A 13,092-nucleotide genomic window follows, 5' to 3' on the forward strand; every position below is an offset into this window, starting at 1 on the left:
TGTATATATCATATCAAAAGCTCCCTAAGGCTACCTCATAGCATGTCTACTAGATTACGTGGTGGGAGATTTAACCGTTTGCTATCTCTTCCCAAGGCAACGTGATGTACGCGCGAGTGGAGTCCAATTCGGATCGAGTGGAGTCCAATTCGGTCTGTAATCATACGTGTGATTAACAAAATTGGATGACAGCGAGGCGGGAGTCCGATTTGTCGATCACGAGTGTGATTACAGACAGAATTGGGCGACACGAATTCCTGTTACCAATTAAAAATAACCGCTTCAATTTCCGGAAAAAAAGGCTTACATTAAGGACAAACATCTCCGGTAGAGACAATGTCCGAAGTAAAAAAAATTTATCTGTTTTGGAAATTCCTCAGTTTTTCGATGGTTGTTGCTATGGTTATTGTGATCAATTCTGCGATTGGTGGATTTGGCTGAGTAGACTTACTATGATTGGCTGCTTCAACTGTCCGATTACAGGTGTCCGATTACAGCCAACTTCCCGATTACAACTGTTCAAAATGATAAGTGAGAAATAAAGCAGCTAATGCAGCAATCACATTTGAGGAAATTGTAATGGTTATGGTTTTGATTATCATCTTTGAAAGCGTTAACCGGAGCATTTAAAGTAACCATATGTTTGAAAATATCCTATATCGTTTAGTCAACAATTATGTTACTCAAGGTAGCTATAATTCAACCCGCCTTTAGGAGTCTGTTCACTTTTGATTTCAATAGAGTTGAATCAACTCACGTTCTGCTAGGCGTTCATTATTGCCCCCTTATTCTATCTGTCTTCCTTAAGACTAAGCCCTGAGGAACGTTACAATATGCACAATAACAACAGACACAAGATGAGGTTTCAAGACAACGTTTATTTAAAAGTCAGATAGACTGACGGCCAGACAGTTAAAAAAAATTTCGGAGAATGATGGCTATTTTGATGTTGAGAATTCTCTTTGTACCCAAGCAAGTAATTGCTTGCTTCTAATAAAATTCTCGCGGCCGAATCAGTAGCGAAATAGCTCACAAAGTATAATGACGACCACGACATACCAAGAGGTAAACATGTACAGATCGTTTTAAGCTTGCTTCCTATAATTACAACGATACCGATCAATTATGTCCTTAACTGCTTGTCTCATTTCTGTCATCTTCCAGCAGTAGAGAAACGGGTTTAAACTTGAATTCAAGAGCGCAAGAGATCCTGCGTATCTTATGACAATAACATAAGATACGGCACTATATGGAAAAAGGGTTTCAAAAGATAACATCGCATATGGAAGATAGCATGTAAGTAATGTTATTTGGACCCACATTGCAGCTGAAACAGTTTTTTGGTATTTTTCAATGTTCCATGTTGGGATTCCTTCCCTGTTCCGTTGTCCGATTTCATTATCATTATGTTCTATTTGGGCTCGATTGATTCGAAGGCGAAGATAAATTCTCATATAACAATAAACTGAGATCATTAAACATAACAGGATTATTGCTGATGTTACGTTTGAAAAAAATAGAAGGCCAGTAAGTTGCTTCATCAGAGGGACGCTTATACAGAGGAACCAAAAAAAAGCCAAGATTCCACCAACTCGCCTCAGTTTAACAACCTGTCTGTATCGCATGCTCAGAGACAGAGCAAGAAGTCTGTCTACACTTATTGCTGTCAATGTCATCAACGAAACTCCACTGAAAACAATGCCTGAAATGCCTACTACTGTTCCAATGTGGTTGCAAATTTGTCGCAATTCGTTTACTTCGGTAATCAATTCAGCGGCAAACATTGGCTGAGTGATGACACCAACGCAAAGATCAGTGAGGGCAAGACAGCGAAACATCAGCTTTGATGGCGGATGAAGGGAAGACTTTTTCTGAAGGGCAATGAGTATCAAGACATTTCCCAGGCATGCAGTAATAGAAAAAATGAAGTTTAATATTGCAAGAAATATGCTATGATGTAATCCAAGCACATTTTCGCAATAAAGGGCACCAGCTGCCATTTTGGGTCCATTTGCAGTGATGTTGGACATTCTCCTCCTGCAAGGTAATGTTGTTCATTCGGTCATCAAAATTACGTAACGTTCTAATGTAGATTTCGCCCACCTTCCTTCAATTTTCCATGTAATACTGCCAAACATTATCCTGGGAAAGATGTGAAATTCTTATTCATTTAACATCTATGTGTGACATTACGATTTTTCAGACAATTACCCTCCAACGCGTTATTTGTTAATGTTTATCTTTGTAAAGGGCTAACCTTCGAAACGGCAGATGTTTAAAATCCCCTTCGGCCACTTTGAAAATTGGCATATTTTTAATTTTTGTTCGCTCAAAAACTTCTAAATATGTATAACCTTCGTTTTGAATAATATCATGTTCCTAAACGTTGCGCTGATGATAATTGCGTTTTTAGTAATAAGACGACAATGTTAATGTGTTTCTAGATCCGGTGTGAGATGTATGCCAATAATGTATGAAAGATATTGCTTGAGCAAGAATGACATTAAAAAGTTCGTTTCTGGGACCGATTATACCTTCCTAGCAAAGAAAATTATTTAATGTTAATAATAAAGCAACCGCTGAAACATTTAGTGGGTGGCAGTACCGATGCTATTTGGTAAACATCTTCTAGCAACAGCAAGCAACAGCCTAGCAAACCCTTCCCTTCCGTTCCTCATTTTTCCCGCTTTAAGTGGACAGTTTTAGATAAGAAATCTTGCGTGAGAGATGTACAAAGACATGCAAAATTTCACATTCAAAGTTCTCATGTTGTGTTTCAGTCCTGCATTTTAAAGCAATACTCCTAAACATTTGCATCGCATAAGTTACTGAATCATTCAATTCTGTGACAGATTACCTCACTCGCGTCGTCAACAACCTAGTAGCTTCCACATGATTACTGAGAATTTCTGCCTCCGAGTGAAACTACAAGCTGACTTACCTTATAAATCCTGACTTAATGCTCCTTGTAAACCAGGCGGTGTATCGCTTATCAAGATATTCTGGAGTGCATTAAAAAGCTCTGTATCTTGGTCACTATCGACCTAGCTTCGCCTTTCTAGCTATTACAATTAACCCGCATTAAAGCACCCGTATTGGCACGACCTCTAACCTATTAGCAGCGGTCGGTTTTGAATGGAATTAGTATCGATGAATCTTTTGACAACCTATAGCTAGCATTCTGACATCTGTACGGTTTTGTGTGATGTAGATAGTTAGTCAGCAGGTGCGTTTTATTCATGCCTAAATTTTTTTAGCAATTTTTAACTCATAGTGCATTTGGGGATGGGGTTATCTGTGTTTTGCGATGTTCTTTTGATGTGCAACCGGTTACACTGCAGCAGGTTAATTTTCGTCGATTTTACTACAGTGATAAACTTTCTGGGTGTTCAGTTTTAATTATCCTCGTAATTTCTGTGGGTGGAATACAGCATTGGTAGCAAATTTTGACCGGAATCGATCATTTCAAAGTACCTTCTAAATTTATTTGTTTTTTATTGTTTGGATTTGACCGTGTGAAATGACAAGTTAAACTAAAAAGCTTCAAACTATGCAATATCCAAAATCTGTTTGCTTTTTTGTTAGATCAGTATAATAACCTTTTACAGCCATCGAGATAAACAAGTTAAATATATCAATGTTGGCAGAGAGCCCGACTTTTTCAATTCTGCCTCCGTACTTAAGCTACGAAAGGCTGTCTTCCAGCCTTGACCGTCGAAGGAGCGCAAAAATAAGAAATAAAAAGTATTGGCAGCGTGAAAAAAAATGAGACCGGAGAGAGAGACCATATGTCTCTTCTTTGGTTTCATCCTGTTTTGCTGAAGGTCATAAGAAGGCTTTAGTTTGTAATTAAAACGTACAATGTTTGTTAGGGGTAAATGTGAATATTCCCAATCCAGTGTTGTGTTGTGGAACTTTGACTGGAAGTACATCGGAAGTTTGGACTGACGGCGTCGTAAAGGCCAAAATTTTGTTCATGGGGACTTGCACCTGCTTCGCCGTTGAATTGGCATCCAGCACTTTTGGCGCTAACTGCACTGTTAATGTGCCATATCTCGTTCGGTGCTTGCCAAGTACCTGCTGTGCATCCCTGACAAGTAATGTTCCGTATGTTGATAAGTTCATATGTGCGACACTTGGCTATCCATACACCAAACAGATCATGTCCTTCCAGTTTTGCGCGTGCGTAGTCAGTATGAACGAGACCATCGGCTGGAAAGTTGCAAGTGGCTCTGAGATGGGTTGAAACATCAGCGATTGACTTCATATGAGCCAAAGATAAGCGATAGGCACTCCAGTTTATGGTGCTCCCCTCTTCGTTTACAGGGCGGTCCACACTAAAGCCGCTTCCCTTAAACTGGTCGTTGTTTGCAAGCGAATAGGACTGTATCAGCGTCCAAACATACCCAACCTCAGAGTTCAAGTCGCAGTAGACTCTAAAAATATTTTTCTGGGCATCGTACACATCAAACATTCCAGACACGTTATGGCCATTCTTTGCAACTTCCATGCAATTGCGAGGATGCTTTATTTTCTCGCACCGCTGACCAGTGTAATTGGCAGGACAAGTGCAGTTGTACCTCACTGTGGCAGGGTCACAAATCTCCTGACAGGTCCCTCCCTGGAGACAAGGATTGTCCTTGCAACATCTGTTAACACACTGGCCAGTTTTACTGGACAAAGGTCTTCCTTTCTGATAAAAACAAATGAGAAAGTAGATATCAATGATAAGGTTCGCACGAGTATTGTACCGTGTTCGTTGAAAAATTAAATTTTTTTTGATTCAGAATCCCTATTAAATACTGATAGATCACGACGATTAAGAACAGAACTTCTAGGTTTAATTAAGAATCGCACGAGATCAACGCATAGCCTGTCTTTCTGTACAATAGTTAGTTAGTTACCTTTACTATGAAATTTTTTTGTCTATTTTCATAGAGCTGAAACCCACTCTAAGGAGAAGGCCCTTTAACAGTGACAATAGGTTGAGAATGAGGTTTTTGGAACTCCGATGTGGCCCATTAAAACTTACGCGAAAATACAATAAATAATAATGAAAGAGGTTTTAAAAAATAAATCCCCAAGGAGTAAGGGAGGTTCTTTTAGTAAGTTTGCACTTACATCAGACACGGAGTACTCCCTCACAAGATCGTAATACAATGCTCCATATTTGTATCTCAGTGCAGCTGGTTTCATGTACCTGTTCGCATCATTCATTTGACAGTTTCCTTGTGCAGTTTTATGTTCGTAGTTCATGGAGACACAACGACAGTCATTTATGCACAGGATGTGACATTCAGGAATCGTGGTAACTGTTGCAACTTTAAACACGTGACCCTCTAGGGCGTGGTCGGCGACGAGGTTCTGTCTTATATGGAAACTGAATGTTCGGCAAATGTTATCAGCAGAAACGAACTCTTGTCTTAATATTGAGAGTAGTAAAATAAACTTAAACCATCGAGGAATCTCCATTCTACTTCTGTGAATTAAGCTTGAAATACTGAAAAAGATAAGTATAAACATTTTTCACATAGTCGCAAAGCCTCGCTTGAAGATGGTCAGAAAGATAAGTTCTCTTTTTCCAGGAGATTGTTTAAATGAATGATGTTCCAAATATTTCCGAAACATGTCTCCATCTCCAGCACATTAAAATCAATTTAAGTTGTAAATAATAATTTCTTGAATAAACTGTAATCACCTTGTTTTCATGTTATCTTCAACCTCATTTACCGTAGGTTACTACTAGAGTCTGTTCTGATTTCTGAAATTTTAGTATCAGTCTGCCTTCTCGGAGTTCCACTCCGGTGAAAACCAACGAATTTACATCGACCATGTCCCGACTTCTTTTTTATTTCACAATTATCATAAAGAATGTTTTATTTATTTCCGGCAATCAATCCAAGGCAGGTGGTGACATTCTGCGGCGATTGGAAGAATTCTGAGCGCTCAATGTAATACGCCACAACTCAAAACGTGTATTTAGATTGACTTATTAGGTTAGCGAAGATAACTTAGATATTGGCAACTGTCTGTTTTAATAAAAGAGAAATGTATGTTTATTCAGAAAAAAAAAATATCTTTTTCAATAGCTAAAAAGTGAGTGTTCTAAAATGTACGCAGTGAAAAATTCTTGTCATGAGAGAATTGACAGTCTGTATAATCTTAATTAAGGACAGTAGCCAGACTAAGGGTTGGCACATTTATAATTACCGATTCAACTGTATGTAAAATTTTCAAATTTGTAATTGCATTTTCTCGGTTACAGCAAAACGTGGGCCTGTGAAAATAAGCTGTGTGATCTTGTAATTAGTGGCTATAATTTTCAGTAATTCCACACAAATAAATAAAGACGAGGGTTTCAATGGGGTTAACCGTAAAACGGCCAAAAAATTAGCCGTTAAGCCTTAAAATTAACAAAATTTAACCGCAAGTCGTTAAAAAAGCAAACCGTAAAAAATTTCTTTTAATCGTAACGGAAAAAAAGTTACGGTCAGAAATAAAATGGCTATAATTAGCCATAAACTGTAGTTGGTCGCAAGTCGTTAAAAAAACGTAAACCGCAAAAATTTTTCTTTTTTAAAATCGGGAATAAACTGACCGTTCGCAATAAAATTCTAATCGTTAGCCGTAAAGGTCATCACCTCATTGAGACCCTTTAAGAGGAGTTTGTTGATTCGAGTGACATGTTGCAAACTCAAGTCTCATTAACAATGAAAAGCGGCCCAATGTGAAGAAAATAGATTGAGGCCTTGAGCATTCAAAGACTCGGAATAAAGAAGAAATACATTCGCTCTAGCCCTAAATTTTGCAATGTAATCATCCATTAACGTTCCACTGAGGGACAACTTCGAACGTTTACCTAATAACATTGCCTCTACTTACTTTTGTTCTTCTAAGAATGTATTCAGCTCCTGGAAAAGATTTGGAAAAGATCAAAAAGGGAAAAGAAAGAAGTATGGGCCCGGGCGCTCTAGAAAATTTTTTCATTATCGAGAAAGGTGTTTTTTTTTTGGGTCTTGTCACGAACGTGGGACAAAGAAAAAAGTCTGAGTCCCCATGGAGTCGAAACTTAGACCTTCGGGTTCCGCGCTCCGATGCTCTAACCACTGAGCCATGGAGACTTTACGGTGAGCGAAGTTGCGAAAAAACTTTTCATCATTTCCGTGAGACAAACGCAACCGGTTATTTTTTTCCCAGCAAATTTTTATTTTCAAAGGCGCCGTCTTCTTGCCTCGAAGCAGGTCATAAATTACTGAGAACAGATTTTGCAATTTACAAGCCACGATTTGAATAAAAACGTCAATCATGAAATTCGATCTCGCTATTAAAATGTGAATCTTCTAGGAAGAGGCCCGCCAAAATGTTTCATTTTACGCGGGAATCAAACGATGAAGGTAAAAGATTCCTACCTCGGGATGCTGCACGCACGATGATCAGTAATGAGGTTAGTCAGAATACAGCTCCCAAGTGTTCGTTCGGCTGCATCTCCGGATCTTAGTACTTTTAAATTTGCGCATCCATGTGATTGACACTTTGTAATTACAAAGCAACAATTTTCCCGTCTTTCAATACACCTAAAAGTGACAATTTGAAAATTTGGCGTAAACAAATTTTATCGAAATTGTTGGAAGAACCAAACAAATTTTGTCAGCACGGTGCCCCCGTGCTTTGTGTCTATGCCCTTTATAATTAAGATCGTGCTGATGAAAATGAAACAGCTGTCATTTAGCACTGCTAATACTGAATTATGTTACGGAGAATTGTTGAAACGTTTAGAAAATCCGAAGTTTCATTTTCGGGTACTTTTATAGCGTAAATCTTCACATTCTTTTGGTAAGAATACCGTGAATTCAGCGCGCAATTATTCTCCACTAGAATCTGCTTTCAACTCAAATTGAGTAACTTTTAACTTACTCACCTGCTGCTGATGAATTGAGAGCAGATTAGAAGTGAATTAGTCAGAGCTTATCTGCAACTCCAGTGCGGCTGCCACCTGTCAGTCTTCCCTTAGAATTACCAACCCAGTTTTGAAATTAAGCTAAACAATATACATCACAACGAACTTTAATTACATTGAAAATACTGCATGCAAGCATCTTCCTTTTCATCTAGGCGATTCGAAACTAGATACTGTTTTCAGAAAACTTTGTCTTTGAACGCACTCAAAAGTCTTTGAGTGCGTTCTGAAATACTTTTCAAATCTTTACTTTTTAAGATGATTTCGGGCATGTTGCCAAATTAATTAGCATTTTTCCTTTCTCGTCTTCTCCTCTCTAATCTTTCAGTATTCACTAAGTTACAATATTGTTAGTTATCTTGCTTTACTTCGCTCTGTGATTGGTCGAAAAAACTCGTGCCACCAACTGCAAAACTAAAACCATTTCCAACCTGCTCACTCGCGTTTTCCCGCGCTTCAAGCCGGTTTCCTGTTTTTACTTCGATTCCTTATTAATTAGTAATGGTGCAAACCTTTTTTATGATTGGTAGTTGAGTCAACTTCATGCGACAGCCAAAACAGGGTGCACCAAGGAAGTGTGCTGAGTGACGACCTGGGGTAGCACAAATGACTCAAAAAGTACATCACATTCTCGGGGAACGTTTTATTTTATTTATAATCAATACTAACCGGCACACTACTCGCTTAGTAATTTGTAGACTGAATACAGACTATTGCATCCATCACTAGTGTCCTGCATATATTATTCTACAACTGGTTTAAACTAAACAAATAATATTAATATTCTCTATTCAGTTTTAAGTCTTATCCTCTTTTCAAGTAAAGCTTGAATTATATGATGATACAATTTTTTTTTCATCACCTAAACAATACACCATGTAAGTCGACACACTATCCACTTCTTCTCTCTGTGCTCAAACTCAGAACTTTAATTTCTGTTACAAAGCTCTCTATTTAAAATTCATCAATGTATCTGCTCTGAATTGGATGGGTGCATTTAAGAGGCGTAAGGTCTGTCAAGTGAAGGTTATTGTTTGACTACTGTGTACCATTATTTTCTGTTGACAAACGAGCCAGTGTCGACTGGCTTATAACGCTGAAAACTGAATTCCCATTTATGACAGCAAACTGTAACTTCACCTTTGTGGCTTCGCCAATTAATCTGACTTACAACAATACTGCTTCATTAAATCCTTCACTGCTTGCCTTATTCCGTTCATCTTCCAGCAATATAGGAACGGGTTCAGACTCGAATTTAAGAACACAAGAGATGTCGTACATCTTATACCAAGTGTTATAGACACTGCACTGAGAGAGAAAAGTGCCCCAAAAAGACCCACAAATGATCGGGGAAGATAACAAGCGACTAACGTTATCTGGACCCAGGCCCCTGCAGAAACAGTCCTACGATATCTGGCTACATTCAGTGGAATTCCTGGTCCAGCTGGCTGCTCTACGTGGCCTTGTATTTGAGCTTGATTATGGCGGAGACGAAGTAAGATCCTCGTGTAACAATAAGCTGAAATTATCAAGCAAGTCAGAGTGACTATAGTAATGACATATCCAATAATTATGGAACCTAAAATAGGCCAGAAGGCATCAATAAATGCACAAATTACACCCAATAGCCAAATAAAGCTTACAGCTATACCAACTCGAATCAGTGTTACAACATGTCTGTACCGCAGGCCCAGCAACAGAGCGAGAAGTCTGTCCACACTTATGGCGGTTACTATCACGCCAGATACTAAGCTAAAAACCAAACTTATCTCATCCACCCACTTGCCAAGGCGGGTGCACAGATGTGGCCGTTCGTTTATATCCAAAAGCAACTGGGTGGCAAATAGAGGCTGAGAAACGAAGCCAACAATGAGATCAGTGATGGCAAGGCAACGATACAACAGTTTTGATGGCGGATGAAGGGAAGACTCTTTGTGGAGGGCAACGAGGATAACGAAGTTTCCCAGAGATGCAACGACGGACAGAATGATGTTGAATGCTACGAGAAATACAACATTGTACGTCCCATGTACATTAGAGCAATAAAGTGTCGTAGTTGGCTGGCGGTGTTCACTTTCAGTCATGTTCACCATTTTTCTTGTTTCCTTAAAATTGTTTCAATAAAAATTTGGTGAGTGTGGTTTATCAGAAAGTCTCACAAATCTGATAAATCTTACGAAGGAGAGTGATTGCTACTGAAATGGACTCTAGATCACAAGATCCTGGATGATAAAATTGGGTAAGTGTGGCCCATTAGAAAGTGTAACAAATCTGATGTATTATGTATCTTACATATAGGAATGGTTGCTTCTGGAATGGACTCTAGATCACAAGGTCCCAGATGAAGCCCTGGAAGGGTCATTGAGATTTTTTCGGAAAAGACTCAACTCTGATAGTACTTCTCACTATCCAGAATTATAAATGGATTCCCGTGAACTTCAGGTAAACCTGACAAAATGCTGATTGGTAACCTTGCAATGGATTAACTTCCCATCCCGGGAAAAGGGGAAAATACGATTTCTACGTTATTAACGTCACAAAAAAAAAACCCATAAAGTAGGGATAACGAGTACGTGCTCACTGCTTCATAATGGTTCATAGTTTATTGACATTGAATTCGCTACTGTCTTGTCATTAATATTCTCCAGTTTTTTTTTAATAAATTACATAAATTAATATATTACAACTTGATTCCTTGATGAATTTCCTTATCTTCACTGGATATCTTTGAGACCATCGTAAGTGATAATTTCGAAGCAACTTAAAAGGGTCGATTTTACATGATACAAAGTGACCGGTGGAAACATAATTTTGAAGCCAATACAACCAATTGAAATGAGGAAACTAACTAATCATCGAAAACAATTTTTTCGATAACACTTCATGCTATTTTTGTTTATCACTTTTTGAAAATATCAGCCAGCTGCAGCCATTAATTAGGACAAAAAAGGTTTTATACAATCCGTTTTGGAAACATGTTTTGTTCTGGTCCAATTCGATTTGCTTGAAACATTTCTGATCACTTTTGGTTGTGGTTATTTTTTATCATTTCCCTCTCTGACACTTGCTTTACTAGATTAAGGTGTTAAAACTTTCCTCGTCACGAAAGTTCTTTTTTTCGTAACAAATTCACAGCAGACGAAAATTTCAAGAATCGAATCAAAGAACTCGTTGATCTTACTTTTCTTAATGGCATGCATTTTACTAAATTAAAACAGCGATTGATTGTTTTGACTCTTTTTTCTCGCCAGTTTAGCCAACCAAACACATCTAATGAAGAGGATCTAGAGCACTTAATAGGATTTACCTCTTTTTTCAACTCATGGTGTTTCTAAACAATCATTCTTAGCCATAAAGAAGACAACACTGAAGCAATGCGCTTATACTCGAATCTAGGATCCACTTCCTTCGAGATTTGACTGACTGCATTTGACAATGAAATTTTAACTGTCTACCATTGTGTACGTTCAATATTATTTCAGATACTCACTTGTTTAAAAATATCTATCGTTGTATAAATTCGTTAATCAAGTCTTAAAAAAGGGGAAAAACACGCACACATCTTTTACCCACGACAGCAGCTCGGGTCTTTTTTTTTTAACTTACTTCAGAAGTACAGAGTCGTGCAGCCATACAGATATCCAATATATTGCTTTCATTTTTACTTATTTAGATTTGATAGTGGTCATGTCCAAGAATTATTAACGGTAATTTTTTTTTTTTTTTACATCCCCCGAACCTTTATCAATAAAAGATCATTCCAATCCTATATTAAATAAACCCCATCGATTAATCTCAATGTAACTGATCTAATTGGAAGAAAAGTACCTGATCTGTGCTTGTCTGATCCAGTATTTGACATAAACGTTTCTTTGCTTCGTGTTGCGATCAAGAGGTGACCTAATAAAGAGGTGAATAAACTTCTGCTGATCATATTTACTTGGAGCAACATTAGAATTTATAGTATTTAGCGGAACAAAACTGGAACAAATAAGGTCAAATATCAATACCCTTTTACCACTTTTATGTTTGTAACAAATTATAAAACCAGAACCTGGTTTCCTGTTATATTTTTAATTTCCGTAAAAAAAACAGAGTTGTTATTCGGAGGATAACTTTTTTACTGCTCAAAAAAAAAGTTATTGAGAGCGCTGAATGCCAACAAACTTCGGTTTTAGTTAAGAGAGGCATAGAAAAATTTCCTTTTCTAGCAGCCAATGTTTGATGAAACAATACAACGATGGAATTACCGCGTCTTGCTTTGACAATAGCCTAGCACAAATTTCCTTTCATCTTCAGTTACAGAGATGCCTTTTCCTTAATGCGATGAGTTACCATAGCGACACCGCAGTCTCTTAGAAACGCACTTAAATCATTTTTGGCTTTTTAAGTCTATACCTCCAAATAAAATTCTGTTTCCCCGAAAAAAATCTATTTTGCTCCAGCAAAGCATAAAAAGTCACACTTCTATAATTCTTTTTTCCTTGAAAATATGTGTCGTAGGTTCTGAGCAATATTCAAGTTTTAAACTATGGATTTGTCCTGTTTTTTCAGGAAAAAATAAAAAAAGGTAATCAAATAATCTTAAAGAGTGCCTGCAAAGATGAAAAAAACTATAAAACTCATTTGGGCCACCTAGATGCGTTTAGGCCTTCCTTCCTTCCTCATCTCCAAACAATAATTTTATCAATAATTGACTGATATTTCTATTACCGGCTTTTCCTTTGTATCCTTTACACTCAGTCGATTGCCGCCACGCGAGAAAAATTCACATCGACCATCCGTTCACATCGGCCAGTTCTCTAAAACCATTGAATTACCAGCTTAACATCATATGAATAAAGAGGGTAGCTTTCTGAAAAAAGTTGTGTTGCTGCATAGAAGGAGGGCACAACGAGATAATTTAATTAGTTTTATGAACTGAGTTGATAATGTTAATTCAGTAAGCCACCGCAGAGAGCTTCTAGAAATCCTCTTCGGTGGCGAATTTACATTATTAACTCAGTTGATAACGTCAAATCAACATCATAGGTTTCATCAATAAGTAAGAGATCGGTTTAGGAGGAGCTGAAATAATTGGCAGATGTATGCAATGGAAACATTCTTCGTGAAGCTTTTCTTTCCGCTCCGGCAAT

General features: G+C 37.8%; 3 protein-coding genes across 7 annotated transcripts; all 3 read right to left on the bottom strand.

The window, feature by feature from the left end:
- Window positions 1-859: 859 nt before the first annotated feature.
- LOC113676320 (melanocortin receptor 5-like) lies at window positions 860-3,337 on the bottom strand. The gene is made up of 2 exons (XM_027192968.2): window positions 2,942-3,337; window positions 860-2,037 (listed from the first exon to the last, which is right to left on the bottom strand). The coding sequence occupies exon 2, from the start codon at window positions 2,028-2,030 to the stop codon at window positions 1,086-1,088; it is 945 nt and encodes a 314-aa protein (XP_027048769.2). The 5' UTR covers window positions 2,031-2,037; window positions 2,942-3,337; the 3' UTR covers window positions 860-1,085.
- Window positions 3,338-3,460: 123 nt separating this feature from the next.
- On the bottom strand, window positions 3,461-12,923 carry LOC113676321 (uncharacterized). 5 transcript variants are annotated; one of them, XM_089209619.1, is made up of 6 exons: window positions 11,786-12,923; window positions 7,919-10,062; window positions 7,410-7,574; window positions 6,883-6,911; window positions 5,122-5,500; window positions 3,461-4,693 (listed from the first exon to the last, which is right to left on the bottom strand). In XM_089209619.1, exons 5-6 carry the CDS (start codon window positions 5,470-5,472, stop codon window positions 3,869-3,871), a joined length of 1,176 nt encoding a protein of 391 aa, XP_089065745.1. In that variant the 5' UTR covers window positions 5,473-5,500; window positions 6,883-6,911; window positions 7,410-7,574; window positions 7,919-10,062; window positions 11,786-12,923; the 3' UTR covers window positions 3,461-3,868. The 5 variants fall into 5 exon arrangements, with proteins under 5 accessions (XP_089065745.1, XP_089065744.1, XP_089065747.1 ...); XM_089209618.1 differs by having other exon boundaries at window positions 7,410-10,062; XM_089209621.1 differs by lacking the exon at window positions 6,883-6,911 and having other exon boundaries at window positions 7,410-10,062.
- Window positions 9,115-10,041, bottom strand: LOC113676298 (melanocyte-stimulating hormone receptor-like). The gene has a single exon (XM_027192948.2). It carries the CDS (start codon window positions 10,039-10,041, stop codon window positions 9,115-9,117), a length of 927 nt encoding a protein of 308 aa, XP_027048749.2.
- Window positions 12,924-13,092: the final 169 nt, after the last annotated feature.

The sequence above is a fragment of the Pocillopora damicornis genome, chromosome 6, assembly GCF_964200805.1.
Source record: "Pocillopora damicornis chromosome 6, jaPocDami1.2, whole genome shotgun sequence".
NCBI lineage: Eukaryota > Metazoa > Cnidaria > Anthozoa > Scleractinia > Pocilloporidae > Pocillopora > Pocillopora damicornis.